This window comes from Sardina pilchardus, chromosome 15 (assembly GCF_963854185.1).
Source record: "Sardina pilchardus chromosome 15, fSarPil1.1, whole genome shotgun sequence".
NCBI classification, from domain to species: Eukaryota; Metazoa; Chordata; class Actinopteri; order Clupeiformes; family Clupeidae; genus Sardina; species Sardina pilchardus.
This window is the reverse complement of record NC_085008.1, coordinates 5,553,401-5,574,516: the sequence shown is the minus strand read 5'-3', so window position 1 is coordinate 5,574,516 and position 21,116 is coordinate 5,553,401. Positions and strand designations below refer to the sequence as shown.

General features: G+C 42.1%; 1 protein-coding gene across 1 annotated transcript; it reads right to left on the bottom strand.

Annotated features, from left to right (window-relative positions):
* Positions 1 to 1,836: 1,836 nt before the first annotated feature.
* Positions 1,837 to 20,993, bottom strand: gtpbp3 (GTP binding protein 3, mitochondrial). The gene is made up of 9 exons (XM_062556989.1): positions 20,596 to 20,993; positions 20,248 to 20,504; positions 19,892 to 19,978; positions 14,895 to 15,097; positions 13,416 to 13,488; positions 8,406 to 8,549; positions 5,151 to 5,316; positions 3,304 to 3,606; positions 1,837 to 2,287 (listed from the first exon to the last, which is right to left on the bottom strand). Exons 1-9 carry the CDS (start codon positions 20,631 to 20,633, stop codon positions 2,056 to 2,058), a joined length of 1,503 nt encoding a protein of 500 aa, XP_062412973.1. The 5' UTR covers positions 20,634 to 20,993; the 3' UTR covers positions 1,837 to 2,055.
* Between the last annotated feature and the right edge of the window lie 123 nt (positions 20,994 to 21,116).

Here is a 21,116-nt window from a genome sequence, read left to right as displayed (position 1 = left end):
ATCCAGGATATTATGCATCCTGATAAAGTTCCCTTGGCCTTTGAAATTAAAATAGCCCCACATCATCACATACCCTTCACCATAGCTAGAGATTGGCATGGTGCTTTTTCCAGTTAGCCTATTAGCCTGTTTGATTTGCATTGAGCTCAATGAGCATCAAACAGGCTAATAGGCTAACTGGAAAAAGCACCATGCCAATCTCTAGCTATGGTGAAGGGTATGTGATGATAGCTGGCCTTTAAAAATAAAAACATATAAAAAATCTTCCTGCTCCTATGGGAATTTAACATAGGGGTCAATTACTTATGCAACCTGTATTTAAGGAAGAACATTTATCTATTTACGATACATTCTTCAGTCACAAAGAAAATTAGTGTCCTTAACGGTTAGATTTTTACTAATTTTTGGAATTAAGGCATTACAATCAATTCTCAAAAGATGATTTTATATTCCTCTTTTTAGTCAACTTTAGCATGGGTGTGAATACTTACTATACCCACTGTATATTAGTATTATACTATATATTATATTAATATATTATTATATTATATATTTTTTAAATAAAGTTGAATAAAGTTCCAACAAAATGGAACTGTTAAAAACTGTTAAAAAAAAAGGACCCTCACATCCATCTTGCCTATACGCACAGTAAAGAGGATGGTAAGAGAGGCAAAATCTAAAGGAAAAAAAACCAACAACAACTAAAAAACACCAGAAGTGAGCCCCATGTTTACAGATATTTAACCTGCATGCCAGGAAAAAGTCTTTCTTGTCAATTAACTACAAATGTTCAGTCAAAAAGAAAACCACGCTTTTTGCCAAGAAATGTTCAAGGTGGGTTTGGTGTACATGGGATAATGACGCTGCTGAAAAGGACCCCATGCCTAGGTGAATATACGCACGATGGAGGGTCTGTGATGTCCTGGGTTGATGAAGGCTATGGGTTTCTCATTACAGTTAGTATCATACAGTATAAATTGTATGGAAGAGAAGGCTTGGCCAAATGTACAGTACAGTATATGTTAATTCAGGAAAGAAAAAAAGGCCGCACTTTGCATATAAATGTGCTTTATTGCACAGACGTGTTTCGGCTTAGCGCCTTCCTCAGTGTGCTCGAGCCTTTTTTCCTTTCTGAGTTCATAGTATCATGTCACTCTAGTAATTTAAATCAAAATCTGGACGCCTCTGCTAAAACACTACAAGTGGGTCAAGATTGGATCATCCAGCCGGTCAATCATACACAACATATCAATGCAATAACGGTTTGCTGAACATAAAATCCAGTTTCTCCCATGATTTTCTCAGTTCCTACATCCATACATATTCTGTAAAGAGAAATGCTTAAGATTTCACTGATTTGTATTCTCCAAATTGATAAGATTTGAGAGAAAACTAAACGTTCATTGGCATAGGGAGGTTTTACTGGGGGAAAAAAAGGGGTGCAAATGACTGTGGATGTCAGTGTACACATGTAGAAATGTTCTACTACAAAAATAAAAACAAATTCATAATCAGTCCCATTCCGCTGCCCATTCCTCCCTGGCATCATGAACCGCTCCAAAGCAATAAAGGGTGATTATTGATGAGTTTGGCAGCGTTGTTTGGGTGGCTTCTCAGGGGTCAAGGAAAGGCCAACTGGATGGAGAAAAATGCTGAGAGGACTGAGCCTTTAGCATGTGGAAGTGCATCTGTGCTACGGGTGGCCACACGAGGAAAGAGGGGTGAGGAGTTCACGAGAGAGACATAAATAATGACAGAACAACTTCATCGGCAGGGGAACAAAAGGACAGTAAGGGGACGCTGAAGACGCCCTCAATCCCACAGTGAAAACAGGCGTTGGTTTCTCGTATTTTTTATTTCCGGTTTATCTCGAATAATAACGAAACTGAACATCACAAAAATGAAGTATACACACATGTGCATACCACACACACACAAAGACACACACAGACACAGACACACACACAGACACACACACACACACACACACACACACACACACACACACACACACACAGACACAGCCACTATTTCAACTCTGCTGTAACAACTGGGTCACTTCCCGATGCAGAAGTCCCTGAATATGATGTCCAGAATTTCCTCGGCCCCCACCCTGCCAGTGATGCGGCCCAGGCCGGTGAGGGCCAAGCGGACGCCCTCGGCCGCCAGGGCCAGGTCCACGTCCCGGTACTGGCGGTACTGGGCCAGGGAGCGCACGCATTCCATGAGGTGGGCACGGTGTCGGGCCTGGGTCAGGCTGGGCCCGCCGGTCAGGGGATCCCCGCACCTGACACAGGAAAGGAAGAGGAATGTGAGGAAGTGCCGTGTTATCATGCCAGTCTGGAAAAGTACAATCTAAGCAACGGGCAAAAACTGAACGTGACAAGAAGTTCTTTTTCTCGGACACACACACGTGCGCACACGTGCACACACGCGCGCACACAGATGCATAGAACCAGTCATGTAGGCAATTTTCAACATGTTTCTACATGTTCTAAATGTATGTATTTATTCAAATGAACTCATTATATCAATGAATTATAACACATTATCAATAATATAAAGGTATCCAGCCATAACAATCTCTGAAGGTGTAAATAAATAGAAAGACATGGCTTCTGTAAGTCCCTGTTTGTTGTCTGTGTCCTTCTCACAACTAAATATGAGATATTTGTAGATCATCACATTCTGTTTTTATTCACATTTTACACACTGTCCCAAGTTTTTCTGATTTGTGGTTGTATAACACCGTGTCCTAATTGTAAGCGACTGTCGGATAGTTTGTGTCCACATTGTATCCGTTAACATTCTTTAATGAACCTTTGTTACGCCGTGAAGAAGTTAATGTCAAGGCGGCGCGACGCGACTAAAATAGAAAACTGATTTTGTCGCACGCATTCGGTCGCGCCGCTTGCAGTTAGGACACGGTGTAAGGACTATACTTAGTGTGCATAATGGCGGCAAGAGGAAGACGGTATTAAGTCAGTGTTATGGGAAACTTCTTCCTTCCATACGTGTAGAACACGAACACGTAGTGCTGTAGAAAAACATCTCACAACTGCAATGCAGATTGTAGAAAAGTTGAAAATGTACAGTATGGCTCTAATAAGACTCATCTCTGGTAGTACAGAAAAATCTTGTCCAAAGGTGTCAAGTAACTGAAGGCCAGATAAATGTAGCCAATACAAATAAAAGAGCAGGGGTAAAACATTCCGGATATTATACAAAATTAATTTAAAGTGGGGCTTTAGTTTTGCGTTATTTGTGTCATAACCATGTAGAGTACGTTGGTGAAATACTCACAAAATCTGCACAGCGTTCTTTAGGGCGGACAAAAACCCGTTCACCCCACCGTTGGTGTGGCAGGACAGGAGGCAGGCGGGGGGCAGGTCACTGCTCTCCCTCAGGGCGCTCTGGACGCTCCGGCGCTCCTCCTCCGACAGGAGGTCACTCTTGTTGAGCACCAGGAGGCAGGAGGCCTGGGAGGCCTGCTGGCCAGACAGAACCTCGGCAAGCTGCTGGCTGAGGTGGGCCGCCATGTTCCGGGGCTCCTGGGGCAGCAGCGAGGAGTCCACCACCACCAGCGCCAGGTCGGCCTGCTGCACCCTGAGGGGGGTGGGGGGTGGGGGGTGGGGGTGGAGGGGGTGGAGTGAGGGGGCATGACAGTAGCGGATGTCAGTGGTTCATACCTCCTTCCTGTGTGGGGTCAGTCTCCCAGACACACTTAGCCTCAAACCCACGCAGCCCTCCCTCCTCCCTCCTCACCCCCCCCACCCACCCCCACCCCCGTCATGAAGAACTATACGCACTTCCTAAATGTCCAAGTCCCCCCTCCAGAATGCATGACAAGACACCGCTTCTCCTGTTGATGTACAGCCCAAAGATAAACAACGGGCACTGGTTGGAACAAACAGGTGGAACCCCATGCCTGTCAAAGTCAGGAGGTGCTAAACGGCGCCCCTTTAATGTCTGTTACGCAACACCATGGCCCATGGGGGTAGTAGGTGCCAGCTTATGCAAGCCAAGTATGTGTGATGGATATTTATATCTGCCCAGTTTGTCACCACCCAAGTGTACAGCCCCAAGAAAAAGCTGGAACGCTGGGTAAAATTCCCTTTTGCATTGGGCGTTGTGTGTTAACTGCCCCCTTGTATTAACCTCCTACAGTAGATGAAGTTTTTTACAAAATCAATGTATAAGCTGTGGCTGATAATTGGGAAATTACGGTAAACACTTTTTAAAAACTTTTTTGAAACATGTTGCTGGTATCAAATTCAAAATTTTTAGAAACATGTTGCTGGTATCAAATTTGTATATTTTCCATGAAATAGTCAATCTTTTCAACATATAATATGCTGTCTGTGTCCTTTTCACAACTAAATATGAGATATTTGTAGATCATCACATTCTGTTTTTATTCACATTTTACCCATTGTCCCAAGTTTTTCTGATTTGTGGTTGTATAAGGACTATACTTAGTGTGCATAATGGCGGCAAGAGGAAGACGGTATTAAGTCAGTGTTATGGGTAACTTCTTCCTTCCATACATGTAGAACACGAACACGTAGTGCTGTTCTCACACTCCCTCATGTACTGTAATTGACACAACAAAAACCAAACACTTCAGACTGTTTACTTCAAATGTCCCAGATGCTAACAGGCTTGTTTGTGGCTCTTGAAATTCCAAAGGTGATCGGGACGGAACGAGGTCACAACACTAGAGATGCCAGACCAACACTTCCTTGGGAGTACTGATAAGAACCTCACGCTGGGCTACATGTCTCTGTGCTCCACATTAATGTAAACAAAAGAAACTCGTAAATATCACTTCACATGAACCCTCTGTCAATTTCCTGATGTCATAAAAAAATAGCACGGCAGATGTCATGCAGTCACTCAAGGATATCACAGTCCTATATCACTATCATTGTAAATAATTACAATGGCTATATGTCATAACAGATAATGTCACATGCTACTAAGCAGTAATATGAATTAAAAAATGTTACAACATGTACTGTATGTTACGACAAATACTGGTTAATATGATGTTAATATGACACTGTCATATCATTGAGTTATTACACCTACCACGGTATGTGTATGCTGGTTGTGTAAGGGGTATGACAAACAAATGTAGTTGTTCTTACCTCTCCCTGGCCCGCCGCACCCCCTCTTTCTCCACACTGTCCAGAGTGTGTCTTAAGCCCGCCGTGTCACTGAGCAGGACAGGAAAGCCGCCAATGTCCACGCACGTCTCCACAACGTCTCGTGTGGTCCCGGCCACCGGAGACACGATGGCTGCAGGGCGCTGGCCTACAGTAAATAGGGACATTGGGGTTCACACAATCGTAATGTATTCAAGTCTTCTTCACAACTGGTGGAGGTGTTTGAAAGTCACTGTAAGTCGTATTAGCAGTGTATTTTCAAGTAAATAATAAATAATCAAATTATCTCAGCCTTTCAGAGACAATTCAGTCAATTTTCTCCTTCTATACCATAATCTAAATGCCACTCCACCCTTTTACGGTTACACTGGAAATCAAAGCCTTACACCATTTTCATATAGTTGGCATGAGAATAAAGTGTAAAAGCACTGATCAGAGACTACATCCTTAGCGCCATTGTGGCTAATCTTGCCTCCTCGAACTATTTAAGAATGCAAGAAAAGACACAAATAATCCACTGTCCACTGTCAAGGGTCTCTATTCACACTGACTGTTTGCATATGTCTTCAGACGGTCATGAGATGGATGTTAGGAGGAAACATAACTGGATTTTATCTTAGCACTGATAAATACCCCCATTATTAAGATAGGAAACACTTGAACCAAGGAACCGCTCCGAACAGTTGATATGCATGCCAGCACATTACCACAGGATGTGAGTCTTTAAACAGTGATCGGACAACAGCACCAGGGCATAAATAAAAGAGAATGGACTGCAGCAGGGGAACAGGCCATCCTTCATCCCCAGACTGTGAGTGGGCTTCCCCTGGCATGGCAGTTCCTCCTGACTTCCTCCTGACTCTGCCACTGAAGTCCATTTCAATGTGCACAATGACGGCACAATAGGATGTTGTTTCTTTGTACACTACTTACTTAGAATTCTGTGTTTTAGCTATTGACTTTTTAATTGATCCCAGTTGAGTTACTTCTACCTTCAATCAATCAATCAATCAATCAATCAAAAACAGAGGGAGTTTTACATTACCAATAGAAGTATCATTTCTACAATATATTTTAGACATTAAAAGTGCTGGAGTAGATCAGAGGAATCTCCATTGATCAAGTATGCACAGTGCCGCAGCTGGTGATTTTGTTTTAAAATATAAATTTGTTAAGAAATACTAATTTATAAATGGTGCGCTGTCACTTTCAGAACATTGTGTCTACAAATACATATCAAATATATACTATAACAATACTAACAATGATATTGTTGTATGATATTAAGATGGTATACACTAGCCTGATTGCCATCGACTTGCCGAAGGTGTTACATCACTGGGAGGGCGTGCCAGGCTAGGTATACACAGCCTTCATTCCTTAGAAGCATGTGATGACATTATGCTAGCTAGTTTGTTTTTGTTTGCAATTAAAAGTGAATTATGAGCCTGATATATAGCCCAACTATCTGAGTGGAATACGTTTAAATCTGCATATCATGTGCTTCATGTTTAGTTTAATGGAAACAAATTGTTGAAGACTCATCAGTTGCACTACACAAAGGCAAAGACCACTCTTCATATTCTTGTCCATATTCCAAATCACAGCGAGTGCAGCAGGGATGGAAATTAGCCACCCGCCACCCGCCAAATGCGTGTAGTTTTGTGCGCTGGCGGGTGAAATATGTCAACACACCCGCCACTGTGGCGGGTAAGCAACTACCTCCACTTCAAGTTGTTTATTTCATCAGGATATTAGCAGTCGCCACAGAGATAAGAACACACGCCTTGTATCAATATCCTCAACATCGAAAGATAGCATGGACATGACCAGAACCATCTCTGGACATGACGATCACAACAAATAGCCTACCCCTACACACCACCCCTAAAATATCATTAAAGACTAGTGTAATCAATATGAAGTATTCAAATGACTGAATATTTTGAGTAATTATGCAGATCCTAAAATGCTATAAATTGTTAACAAAATATATAAAGTGTATGAATTCAAATATGAAGTAAAAACAAGACAAGCCATTTTCTGTGTGTGTGGAGGGTTGAGCAGAGACTAGGATTGCCACTGCTCTGAATGATCTGTAGCCTATCCCGCTTAAGGCAATAAGGTTTTGCCTATATTTTTGTAATGCAATAGACACGGTCACACTTTTCAAAAACTATTTCAGCTTGTGTAGGCCTATCAGTGCTTTCTTAACATATTGAACACAATACCACGATAATAGGCTACCAAAAAACGTGATAATTTTGGTCACTATAACAGTGGGGTTAAATTTCCATACCGTTACATCCCTACTTGGCAGTATAATGTATGGAACGGTTGAATATACTGTATATTGGCTGGTAAAAATGTTAAGTGGCTGGTACATATTAAAATCTACCTGCCACAGTGGCAGGTGGACAAAAAAGTTAATTTCCATCCCTGGAGTGCAGCCTATGTCAAAGTGCCCTGGCTCTCACAGTTCATAACTGGTCTAAAAACTGGTCAGTAAAATTGTTATCATATTAAAAAGGAGATATCAATTATCAACAATGACAAGCCAGCTGGAACCTCTCTCTCTCTCTCTCTCTCTCTCTCTCTCTCTCTCTCTCAAACATGTTTAAGACCCAAATAAATGGAGGAGCATAATGGATGGAGATTGAGAGAGGACCCGAAAAGTATCCTTATGCAATATGCTGTTGATGCATTTTGACATTCTAAATGTTCTATAAGAAGAGTGAAAAGTAGTTTGCAATAAAGCTACTATTTATTGGCATATACTATACATTTTGGTGCCCCCTCTGTCCCTTGGTGCCCTATGCACAGTGCATGATGTGTGTTGGGTAGCAGTGGTACTGAGTATGCAGCTCAGACAATAACACTTAGTCTTGTTCATAACAGGACCTCTGGTAGAATTCTACCTTACTCTAGAAAAAGATAAGGACACAGGAAAGGATTATTTGGAAAAATGGCCGGATATGCCATTCAATGTCACAGCAAACTATGTCATGAGTCATTAACTGTCTGCAGGAGAGTGGCGTACGTGAGTTGAAGACCATAGGCATGGCCGTCAAGAGAGGGAGAGATAGAGAGAGTGAGGATCGTGTTGGTCCTTACACAGTAGGTTGAGCAGGCTGCTCTTGCCTACTGTCTGCAGAAGAGTGGTGTACGTGAGTTGAACACCATAGGCATGGCCGGCAAGAGAGAGAGAGAGAGAGAGAGAATCGTGTTGGTCCTTACACAGCAGGTTGAGCAGGCTGCTCTTGCCTGCGTTGGTTGCCCCAGCGATCACCACCTGCACGCCACTGCGTAGGCGTTCTCCTTTGCGCTCGTCGCTCAGGTGCTCCTCAATCTCCCGTAACAGCTGAGACAAGGACTCGTCCACTGGACACATGGGAGATGGACAAGAACAGGAGAGGAGAGCGCAGGAGTCAAAGTCAGGGACTGATGAACACACAGAATATGCTTTACAAAACAAATGTACATTTGTTGTTGACTGCATGCTCTCTGGTCTTGCCCAATGCCCTACAGTACCTCGGTAACACAGAGTACTTTGGGAGATCCGTTGTCACATTTAGGTATCTAAGATGGCCATTGAGAACCGGGAAGATAAAAGATAAACCTCATATTTCAATATGTGCTAGTGGTCCCTGATCATGATCATCGCCACAACAGTAATGTAGTTTTAATGTGGGAATCAGCATTTTAATACAGTGGTGGTCTTTAGGTTGCCTCCTTAGTCAGAGTGATGGTCCCTGGTTCATAATCAGTTGGAAAGCCCTGATTTAATGTCCCTTGGTGCCCTACACACAGTGCATTAGTGGTGGGGGAAAAAATCGATTCTGTTCAGTATCGCGATATTTTGTGCACACAATTAAATCGATACTTGTAGCTCAAAGTATCGCAATACTTAATTATATAATTTAATTATCCATTTTACTTTTATTTGAGTCGAGTTTACTCAGGGTTTACTCTGATCACATTAAATTAGCTTATTACGCTTATAAGGGGGGCACGTGTTGTGGTGTTTCATTGTGCATTCAACAGCAATAATAAATGAAAATGGCTTCACAATCACAACCTGTTATACACGACACTCTACACTACTTTCACATCGAAAAAGGTGGGTGTATTTTGGTTTTCAACAAAAAGTAAATAGTAAGGACCTTGACATGCACCATGCCATTGCAAAGTGAGTTGAACAGTGTTATTTTCCTAATTTTTTGTAATAATGACTATGAGAGACATGAATAGCAATATATCGCAAAATCGAATTGCAATACTTGGTGTATCGCAATATGTTAAGAATCGCAATATTATCGAATTGTGGCCCAAATATCGCAATAGTATCGAATCTTAATTTTTTTTGCCAATTCCCACCCCTACAGTGCATGATGCATACTTTTATCTGTTTGTACTGTATATGCTGGTTTTAGCTTAATTTTATATGCTAGTTTTAAATTCCTCTATGATGTTACTTTTATCATTTTTTTGTGTGTGTATGTACAGTATGCATTGTAGCATTTTGAGATCATTGATTTGATGTAAAGCGCAATATAAATAAAATGTATTATTATTTATTATTATAACTAGAAATGCAATTCCAAGGAATTACCAGTGCATGAAAATGCAAAAATGTATCGATAGATAATGTAGAAATGACTACTAAGGTGTAGCTAGGGTAAAGATGGTGATTGCATAGTTTAAAGAAAGTTGATAGTGTGAAGGTAGACAGTTTAAAGCTGAAACATTCCAGTTCTAACTTAACTAATGCTTTCTAATCATGTTAAAATGATAATCAGGTTGATTGGTTAACTTAACTACTGATTTCTTGCAGTTATGGTAAAAATGTTAACTATGCTAACAGTGCTAACCAGGTTGATTAGCTAACTTAGGTAATGATTACTAGCAGTTATGCTAAAGATGCAACCTATGCTAGCAATGCTAACTATGGTAATGATGCTAACTTTACTAACAATGCTAACCAGGTTGATTAGCTAACTTAGCTGATGATTTCTAGCAGTAATGCTAAAAATGTTAACTATGCTAAATTTGTTAACAATGCTAACCAGGTTGATTAGCTAACTTAGTTGATGATTTCTTGCAGTTATGCTAAAAATGCTAACAATGCTAACCAGGTTGATTAGCTAACTTAGCTATTGATTTCTAGCAGTTATGTTAAAAATGCTAACTATGCTAACAATGCTAACTAGCTAACTTGCTAGTGAGGACTTTTATTTTTAAACATTTGTTGCAAGGGTATCCATTGTGGCCACTATCAGGAAACAAGAAGTTACTGCAGTATAAGCATGTTGGTTGCTATGGAAACGGTCATAAACGCTTAATTTTAATGGTTGCTATGTTGGTTGCTAGGTACATGGAGGTTTCATGTAGTTGACTGGAGGCATAGTGGATGATAACTGACAGTTGGAATGGTTGAACAGTTGAATAGTTGAGTAGTTTCAATGGTTAAATGATTTAATGGTGTATTATTGCAGTGAGGACTTTTATTTTGAAACAGTTGTGGACAGAGGAAACAGTTAACAGGATATGTAGTCTTCAGAGAGATTGTATGCTTATAGCCAGAGAAACTGACAGTTGATACAGGTGTAATCAATTTAACTGGCTAGTCTTAAGAGAGCCAGAGTGTATATGCTTGAAACCTGAGACAGAGTAAATAATTTAAAAGTTGAATGTAGTCTAATTAATGTTGATAGACAGAGAGTTTAATGGATGTTGATAGACAGTTTAATGGGTGGATGAGTGAATGGTCTGAAGAAGATGAATGGATAGAAAGTTGGATGGAATGTGCCTTATATTCTTGTAGAATGGAGAGACACAGCTCTCTACTGAGAGTAGTGGATACAGATACAGGTGTAATCAATTTAACTGGCTAGTCTTAAGAGAGCCAGAGTGTGTGCTTAAAGCCTGAGACAGAGTAGATTGTTTAAAAGTTGAATGTAGATCGTCTAATTGATGTTGATAGGCAGACTGTTTAGAATGGGTGGATGAGTGAATGGTTTGAAGAAGATGAATGGATAAAAAGTTGGATGGAATTAGGAAGACTTATGTTGATACAGGGGAACAGAAAATGTATAGTCTCAAGAGAGCCAGTGTTTGTTTAAAGCCTGAGAGAGAGAGAGAGCTGCTGCACCTGGACCGGCCACCTGGCGTAACATTCTAATTGCTGCCGTGATGTCATAATGAGCAATGTTAAGTCTATGGGGAAATAGCTCAATGATAAATCTATGGGGGAATCGTTTTTAATTCATAGTTTAAAAAGTATAAAAGTTACAAAGTTGAAAAATACAAAGCACACATGGCATAAGCAAGACCTACGCAACAACATTTGAATGAAGTTTTTACGTTAAACGGTTGAAGCTGAATTGCGAGTGTTAGAAGAAGAGGAAGTATAAGAAGCCTAGGAAGAACAGTACAGTGCATTTTCATGCACTGTAATTAGGGTAGCAGCGGCACTGAGAAGGCAGCTCAGACAATAGCAATTAGTCATGATGGTAACAGGACCTCTGGGGGCATCCTGCCTTACTACTCTAGAAAAAGATGAAATGTCATGAGACATTTTCCTAAGGATTCTTTGGAAAAATGATCGGATATGTCATTCAATCTCATAGCAAACTATGTCATGAGTCATTATGTCTACTGTCTGCAGGAGAGTGGTGTACGTGAGATGAGCAACACAGGCGTGGCCAGTATGAGAGGGAGAGATAGAGAGAGAATTGTTGAAGAGAGAGAGAAGGAGAGTGCTGCGTTGGGTCAAATATAAAGATTAAAATCGGGTGCTCTTCGGAATGGACATAATTGAAATTGAAAAAACTGCGACTGTCCTGTATAGAGAAACGTTGTGCTGTGTTTAAGGCAGTCAAAAGTCCGAGGCACACCGATATAGTGAAAAAAGTTAAAAATCCTTTATTGCATTGGATAAGCCTACGCGTTTCGACTCTACTGAGTCTTCCTCAGGGCAATCAGTGATCACACTCGCAGGTGTTCTTTATAAAGCAATCAATCACTCTCAGAGAGAGAATTGTGTTGGTCCTTACACAGCAGGTTGAGCGGCTGTCTTGCCTACTGTATGCAGGAGAGTGGCATACGTGAGATAAGCGCCGGCCATATGCAATTGTGCTTTGTCGAATTTCAACAAATATAGCTATACATTTGTGCAAAGCTGCAATGGAAACACAGCTCTAATTGTAAAACTGCTCATAGGGAACAACACACAAATTAGGCACTGATGACCCTTCCCATTGTTGGCTAGGAGCTGGAGTTCAGCATCTCCCAGAGCTTCAATCAGCCACTTGGCTTCCCTGCTTTGGGATCCTCCTGCACATCATGTAAAAACCCTGGAACTCCCCCAAGAACAACAGCTCTCATGGAAATGGTGTCACTCTTTCAGCGCCACACCCAAATCACCTTTATCGGTGCGGCTAGCTGCCTTGGGTTGTGTTGGTAAATAATTCTCAGCGGGGGAGTCCGTGTCCTCTGCTTGGCCCTCCATACAAAGGCAGGAAAGTGACAAACCTCCCCAGGAACACAGGCATCACGTTCTCCAGAGAAAACCAATGCTGAAGGTACTGGGAGTCCAACAAAAGGAACAACCAAAAACACAAAGTGATAGGAAAGAGAGGGCTGAGGGAGGAGGAAAAAAGCCAACTGACGACACTGCCGGCTGTAAACCATGGTGGCAGAGCTCTGGTAAGACGCGCTGCTGACAGCGGATTCCTGCATACACACAATCTCTCTCTCTCTCTCACACACACACACACACACACACACACACACACATATACAGAGACAGAGAGACACTCTCTCTCTCTTTCTCTCTCACACACAAACATATTCTCTCTCTCTCACACACACACACACACACACACACACACACACATATACACACATACACACACACACACACACCGGCTGGCGGGCCCTCAGCTTTGAAGCCAAGACGAATGCCTGACGTCTCCCCCATGGCCCTTTTCTCTCCGTGCTTCCTCGAGGAAACTGTCCTTTCAGCAGTTTGATCTCTATCTCCCTCCTCCACCATCTCCCCTCTAACCTCCCATATACCACCACCCCACCATCCCACACACACACACACACACACAAACACACAAGCTTCATAGTCACACTGGCTGTCCCATGCAAACAGGAAATGGCGAGGCTCCTGATCCCTTGGGAAAGAGAGACTCCTCCAGTCAGCTGTGCTGTTGTTTTTCCAGCCATGGAGACACTTACCTTGATTTAAGACCCCATCCTCAATGAGCTCATCCTCACTGAAGTCAATGAATGCTTCCACATGGGCCAAACACTAGGGACAAAGAACACAAAGACAAGTTCAACACACATAGTATGGTCTGTTTGGGGAAACAATAAAGTTTTGTGTTAATAACTAAGCCAAGTTGCCAACTTCAAACGTGTCAGAAATCTTTTTCACTAAGCAGATTCCATTGTTTATTGTGACCACATCAAGCCAAGGTGGCTCGATTTGCGTGAGCTTTTGACCCAAAAATGTTCATGGAGAGAACCGCTGGTCCAAAATAGCGCTCGCTTTTGTAAAAGAGATCTTTCCTGCGGAAAGACCTAAATTTGTCTCATCGGTCTCAAGATTCTCGCTCTCTTTCTCGCCCAAGTGTAAACACAGGCTGCTGAGAATTAACACGATCTCCTCGAATCCCAGGACCCCGTGGGGCTTTGGATGTGCCAGAGCTGGGCTGGCACTCGCCCAGTGCAGGATATCCCCTCTCCTGATCTCTGCTCTCCGCGCCGCCGCACGGCTCCCGAGACTGTCCATCACACTCATAGCCACAACAATAGCTGGGATGATGGGTGATGACACACCTTGCCCGCCGAAATCCGGTGAGTTCGGCGGACAAGAACGCTCCGCAAGCTTCGCCAAGGTCGGGGGTTCAGCTCCCTGATAGCACATGGGCTGATGAATGCTAGTACGAAAGCAGAGCTAGGTCTAGTAACTAGTAAACTAGTAAAGAAATACCCCAATTGATGTCATCTTGCAAGTGCTCTAATCTACACCATTCATGCAGAGGTGTATGAAAATAATTTCAATCTACTCAGTAATTAATTGTTTGACTCTAACATGACCCTACAAAACAAAACAGAGAACTGCCATGACTTGCTATATTAGCTATGCTGAGTAGCAGGTGTTATTCTCTCACTTCGAGTCTGGCAAACAAATCTACTTCTGGAACAACATGTGACATCGACAGTTGCCAACAAGCTTCCTGTGTTCCTCCTGTTGACCATGAGGTTACGGTAATTGGGGCCAATGCAAAAATACATGTTAGGCAACACTTTATTTGAATAGACCCATAAATTAACTACTTCAAAATATTTTCATTTAACTCTAGTGCGCCAACTAATAACAATAACAACAGCACAGATGGCACTGATAAAAACTTGCTAGCTTGTTCACTGATATACAGTATTTTGCAGAGGCAATTGGTGGCACTGCACTGTAAACCCTGCTCTTACTTTTTTGAGTGTTTTATAACACCTAAGAATGATGATACTAAATCTTGATACATTGCATAAAAAATACATCATAAAAAACTCCACTTGCCACCTGAATCCTTATCAGTTAAGTTGAATGATCAAACTGTCAGGCAGCCCTGAAACATAACTGGGTTCTAACCCTTCAAGAAGACTACTCAAATAGGGGTGTGTCCCAGGAGATACAGTTTGAGCGTGTGTGTGTACCCGGGTGAGGCGATGGCTCCAGTCGTGGTACAGGCGCCCCAGGTCTCCGGCCATCTGCCTCAGGGCCTGCCTCCTCTGGGCCTCGGTCTCGGCGTGGATCAGGTCCCCTAGCCCCTCCACCTCCGTCAGGTCCAGCTTGCCCGCATGGAAGGCCCGCCTCGTGAATTCTCCTGCCTCCGCTGGGCGCAGACTGGGCAGACTCCCTGAGATACGAACAGTGCCATGGAGGCAATTAGATACTGAAAACGTGGCTACAAAGTTACAGCAGGTTAAAGGGGAACAAGGCAAGTATTTCAACTTAATAAACCTGTTTAGAAATCATTTGGATGATTAAATGATCTTTGAAATGGTGACTTTCCCCACTCCCCCTAGCGTCCCCCGGCCAAAAACCAACCTTGCAACATTGAGACTTACTGCCCCGCTAAGAGAAGAGAGAAGCAGGAAACTCATTTTAAATCGCGCTTCTTACCTTGTAACATTCACATTGTTCTGCTGAACTCATGCTAACCGTTTGACTAGCTTGTATACAAATCCATGTGCTTATTCCACAGTTAATAAGAAATAGCATGCACACTTTCTCCAACAGAGAGGGAAATAGCTAATCCTACCAAGGGGGGGCTTTAAATTGACCAAGGACCTGTATAATTTGCACATAAAATTATACAAAAGCTTTTATAGTTCCTAGATTTATGAGATATTTGATATGGTGATGAGATGATACAAACATTATATTTGCTGAACAAAAGTTACCACAAACCCAATCACATAAATTAAGCAACTAAGCAACTAAATCACATAAATTAAGCAACTAAACTGATTTTCCAACAATTGTTTCTGTGCTATTCCACAGCACTGCAAATAGTGGTGTTACTGGCCACTGCATGTGTGCAACACAACTAGTGAACAGTAAACAAATTGATAACCAAGATGAAAAAAGCTTTGCTGTGACTGCTAAAAGAATTTGACATCTGACATCAAGGGCGAGAGGGAAGCAATAAAACGCACAAGCCTCTGGCACGTTCTCAACCCTTGCTATTGTGCTTGACATGTGTTCATGCCATGTGACCTGAGCGGCCACTTGTTTGAGAAAACAAAAATAAACAACATTCATGAAATATTATACATTTAAAATGGTAAATTACACATATTTTATAAATATCATAAAAATAAACTATCTTGTTTGTTCAAATATAACATTTCCTGTTTAAATTATGAAATACTTTGGAAATCTGCAAATTGGATGTCTTGTCCAGCTATTTTCCAGTCATTCACTTTTGTTGATGTATGGGAATTATTCAGGATATAGGAGTTGGTCAGAACAAAGTCAAATGTTGTTTTTCCACTATCCGCCTCTTTTGTGGGGTTATGTGGAGAAAGTGTTCACAAACATAAACACAAATAACTTCCCCTTGGCTTGGGCGTTTCTCAGAAAACTGCCCAGAGAAGTGAAGTAATGAGGATTATGTGGGCAAAAATAACCCCCTTTGTTTGCTTGGTTCTGAGAAAACTGCATTACCTGGAAGTGGGGTTTGTTATTTTTATGAGGACTGCCTGATCCTACCTTGCACTACCCTCCACCTATTTCTCTCCTCGTGGAAAAAGGCGGACACAAAGACCATATTAGAACTAGTGAGGGAGAGTTTCCCTTTGGGTGTCAAGGGACATGATTTCTGGCTACTATTGTTGTTGTTGTTGTTTTTGTTGTTGATGATGAAAATTATGTGCACTTGCACATGGAAACATCAGGAGTTCCACGAACAGTGAATATACAGTATGTTCAATAGTGGAACACCACACAGTATACACTTTTTCACTGTTTGAGGTAAAATATATAAAGATTACTTCTATGTACATCTCTCTCTCTCTAATTTTGTTCAAACATTTGTTAAAATCTGTGTCAGTGAGCACTTCACTTTTGGCACGGTAATCCATCCACCTGACAGCTGTGACATATCAAAAAGCTGATTAAAAAGCATGTTGCGCAGACGTGCCAGGGACTGGTCATGAAAGTGCACTGAAATGTGCACGTTTATCTCACAAAATAATGTCACTAATATCAAGTTCTGGCATTCATGACTGGGGGACTGCCCAACAGACAAGATGGCTGTGAACTGAATGTAAAGATGAAGTTCTCACTACTACCGATCTAACCAAGTTTGAGAACGAACACATTTTTTAATGTGCAGAGAATTAGTCTTGGATTGTTTACGGTACTTCAACTCGTCTACTTCAAACAGGAGAGAAAACGAATGTGTTGCTTCTATATTTCTGTTAAGTAAAGATGAAAGGCTGGATATTTCCATATATGACTTATCATGGGACCACTCAAGAGTTGCCCCTACATACAGGAAAGCCATAGCCATGGTCATCCTGCAAAACACCGCTGTAACCCCTTACACAAACATTCAAGAACATATCTAATGTGAGCTTCTGCAGGAAAGGAAGAGACATACCTCACACAGTTATCAAGGGAGGATTCTATTCCACTTGGAGAAATACAAACAACTAGGCCTACTAGGCGGAGGGAATGCAGTCACTCCTTATGACCTCACAGAAATACATAATGTGCCATTCCCCCTCAGCGGGTCCATGTTAAGGACTGCACATGCTGGTGATCACCAAAACAATGCAGTTTAAGCAAAGATCCTTAATTACTGACAAGATAGAGCAACATAATGCATCTCTATGGAAGAGAAATTCGAACAGTTCCTGTCTGCTTAAAGAGGCATGTCGCAAAGACGTCATAGTGGGATATCGATCTCTGTCAGATTGGCAAGCAGTTCAGTTCGAATGTTAACCGGTCTGCTTAAAGGGGGATTTAGCCCCCCTCCCCTTTGCGAAGACAGAACGCGGAAATGATCGAACGTTTGCGCCTCTCGCTCCGCTTTAACCCTCTCTGGTTTAAGCACTAGTTTGATGGGATGTACCGGTATGTATCTGCTGGGGGATGCAATCAACTACACTAAAGGTTGAAGCTCACCTTTCCATGTAAAAAAAGACACATAGGCATTTTGGTGTATCTAACTAACACGTGCTGTTTTTACTCTGGCCCATTAGCTTAATTGTATACATCCTAACAGGGACAGGCAGCAGTTCCCATTCCAGAAAAAACAAGGCCAGGATGGATTAGAGGCAGGGTGGGACTCTTGCATAAGAGCTGGATGAAATGCTCATGATGAGTGTTACAGCTGGGTTCCACTATTAAAACTCCAGCAGGGTGCAGGAGGGCTATACTGGACATCCATGATCATGACTGTAAGACTGATATCACAGAAATGAAATTGCTGGACACTTCAGGATGAACTGTATTCCATAAGTAGGCAACAGAAACGTGTTCAAACTAAACTAAACTACTATAAACTAACACAACATAGACCATATCTACACAGAAATATCCAATGACTTCTTTGTTTCATGACTTATGATACGGCCACTATGTGTTCTCCAAGTCGGCGATTGCGCGAGAAGTCACATTTGTTTATGTTTATGTTTACATTTATTAGCAGAGGTTTTTTCCAAAACAACGTCCATCATGTTTTAACTAATAATAATAATAATAATAAATTCTATTTATAGTGCACTTTACATCGGTGATCTCACCGAACAAAACAACAAGCTCACCGCTCCCTTCAGTATTCCCAGAGAAACTCCACGCAGGGATTGTTTTTTTGTTGTTGTTGTTTGGGGCACAGGCTACCCAATTTGTTTGCTTCCAGCTTTTGGAGCCTGGGCTACAGTGTACACACAGAATGGCTAGTGGTCGTGAGGAGATAATTGCTGAATGTGACGAACATTGTTATTGGCTTGAAATCACATACTCGCGATCGCTGACTGACTACACCTTTAAGGAAGACCTAAACGTTTCAACACTGCTATTATACTGGGAAGCATGATGAACACTTCATTCCCAGTCCCACAGTCAATCCCATTTGTTTTGCACCAAAGCAAAAATAGCCCATTCAAATGTATATTGCTCCACCCAGCATCAAAGAGGACAATGGTTATAAACAGTGAACTGATAAAATGCATACATAATTCCATAGTGATTTCCAACCAGGTCTGTCTATAATTCCTGCCACTGCTATGGTGAGGAACACTGCCACTAATACAATTTGCACAGTCCTTCAACACTGATGGTCTACTTATGTATTTGATGAGCTTTATCCTATTCATCTGACACAAAAATTCCAGTTAGTAGCCAACTCACTGGGGCCCAGCCTTTAACCAGAATCTGATGGTGGCAACAAATGGTTGTGTTGAATTCAATGTGTGTTGAATGTGTGTTGTGACTGTTGTTTTATGTATTATGTATTTTTTTTTTACTTCTGTTTGTCTGTATTACGTTAACTGTGCGATGCTACCTTGGCCAGGGCTCACTTGTAAATGAGATATCTCAATGTGATTTTCTTCCCTGGTTAAAAAAAGGCATATATTTAAAAAAATCTGGAACGCTCCTTGGACTATACTGAACCCTGAAACATACCAGCAAAAATACAATGATAGGTGTGTAAGAGAGGCACAGAGAAAGAGACACTGAACTGTAGTTTAACCAAGTACAGAATACAGACAAGGGTCTGCTGCCCTCTAGAGGACAAAACTGGTATGGCAGCACCGTTTTCAACACCCTGCTGCATCATCCTAGGCTAGGTAAAAACCCTGCTTGAATCGCCCTGCATCTCAGGCTGGAAACCTGCATCTATCTCTTCTGCTTCCCGTCCACATCTTCTGGGTCCAATCACAAACTAGCTTATCCAAAAGGTGCACCCGGATGGTTGGTCTGATTGGTTGAAGGACTATCAAAAAGTGTAGAGTCATCCCATTGATTAGCCTCTTGTGCAGTAGATATGAAGCGCAGATTCCCCAGACTAATGCTCAATCTTAATAGATTGAGCTAAGTATGGTGATAGCCAGACTAGCATCATCCAATATCACAGACATAAATGGATTCTTTCACTTGGAAGTCTGTTGTATAACCCCTCAGTCATGTGATACTTTACCTAGTGCCCCCAGGACTCCGCTGATCACAGCCGGGCCCCCATGTATGTGGAACTCTGCACTGTCTTCCCCTGTAAAGCTATAAGGACCTGCAATTTAGAGCAAAAATGTAAACACAGGAAACATTTCCCCATAGGCCTACCATAGATTGTTTAAGTTAATGGCAGGATAAAAACATGCATCGGCTGCTTATTAAACAGCAGTTTATTTTTCTACACTTGATGCCATATTTGAACCCTAAGACCCAAAGAGAGGCTTGGTTTCATATCCATAAGTAGGCCACGTTGGCGAAAAATTGTCAATCATGAGGCAAGATAGTGAGTCTATGTTCAACACACAACAAAGTGGACCAACTCACCAGGGAACCACAAGACCAGCCCACGGTCGAGTATCTCCTTAGAGTGAGGATGTATGATGTGCCGCAGCAGGGCTTTGCGTGGGGTTGGAAAACTCTGCCTCGGACCTGTCAGACTGCGGAGTGCTAGGGATGAGCCTGGTCCACTGACCCGGATCACTGCCACTCCACATTTGCCCTGTCCCGAAGACAAGGCAAAGATGGTCTCGCCACTGTCTGGACCGCCGTTGATGGGCCTACATCTTGTGATGGTGGGGTTTCTGGTTTAGGTGAGATATGGAGAATATGTAGCCTACGACTGTGATACGTTTGACGCCCTACCTGATCTTACAAATAAAAGACATAACAAACCTTGCAATTCTGGAAAGGAAGGTAGATGCCCTCCTCATCTCTGCTATTCAGCCAACGCCGTAGCCTAGGCTACTTTTTAAAATGATTTAGCCGCAAGGACAGAGCTTTTTGAACAGAGACTTAGGACAGCTCCGCATTGTAACGTGTAATGATAATAGTTATGGCACTATGCGAATCCTGTGCAAAACATCACTTAGGTCGAAGCATATTCTGACATAACCAACTTCATTTTTGACAACCAAGTTAATAACTTGGTAGCCTACCGCTCGATACAGTAGCCTACAACAGATACATGTTCACATAACCTAGGCTACTTTAGAGCAACATTCCAAGAACTATAGCATTACAATGTAGCGTGATCAAGTGCATGTGAGGGACTCCGTTTCGGTTTCACCATCGTGTCCACACCGTCTATTTTTTAAAGGACATAAGTGAACATGCTTCAGCGCGAGAGCCTGAAGCGCTTGGCTACGTAATTAGTCAGTGGAATCGAAGTCTCATTGCTTACTGCTCAGACGTCC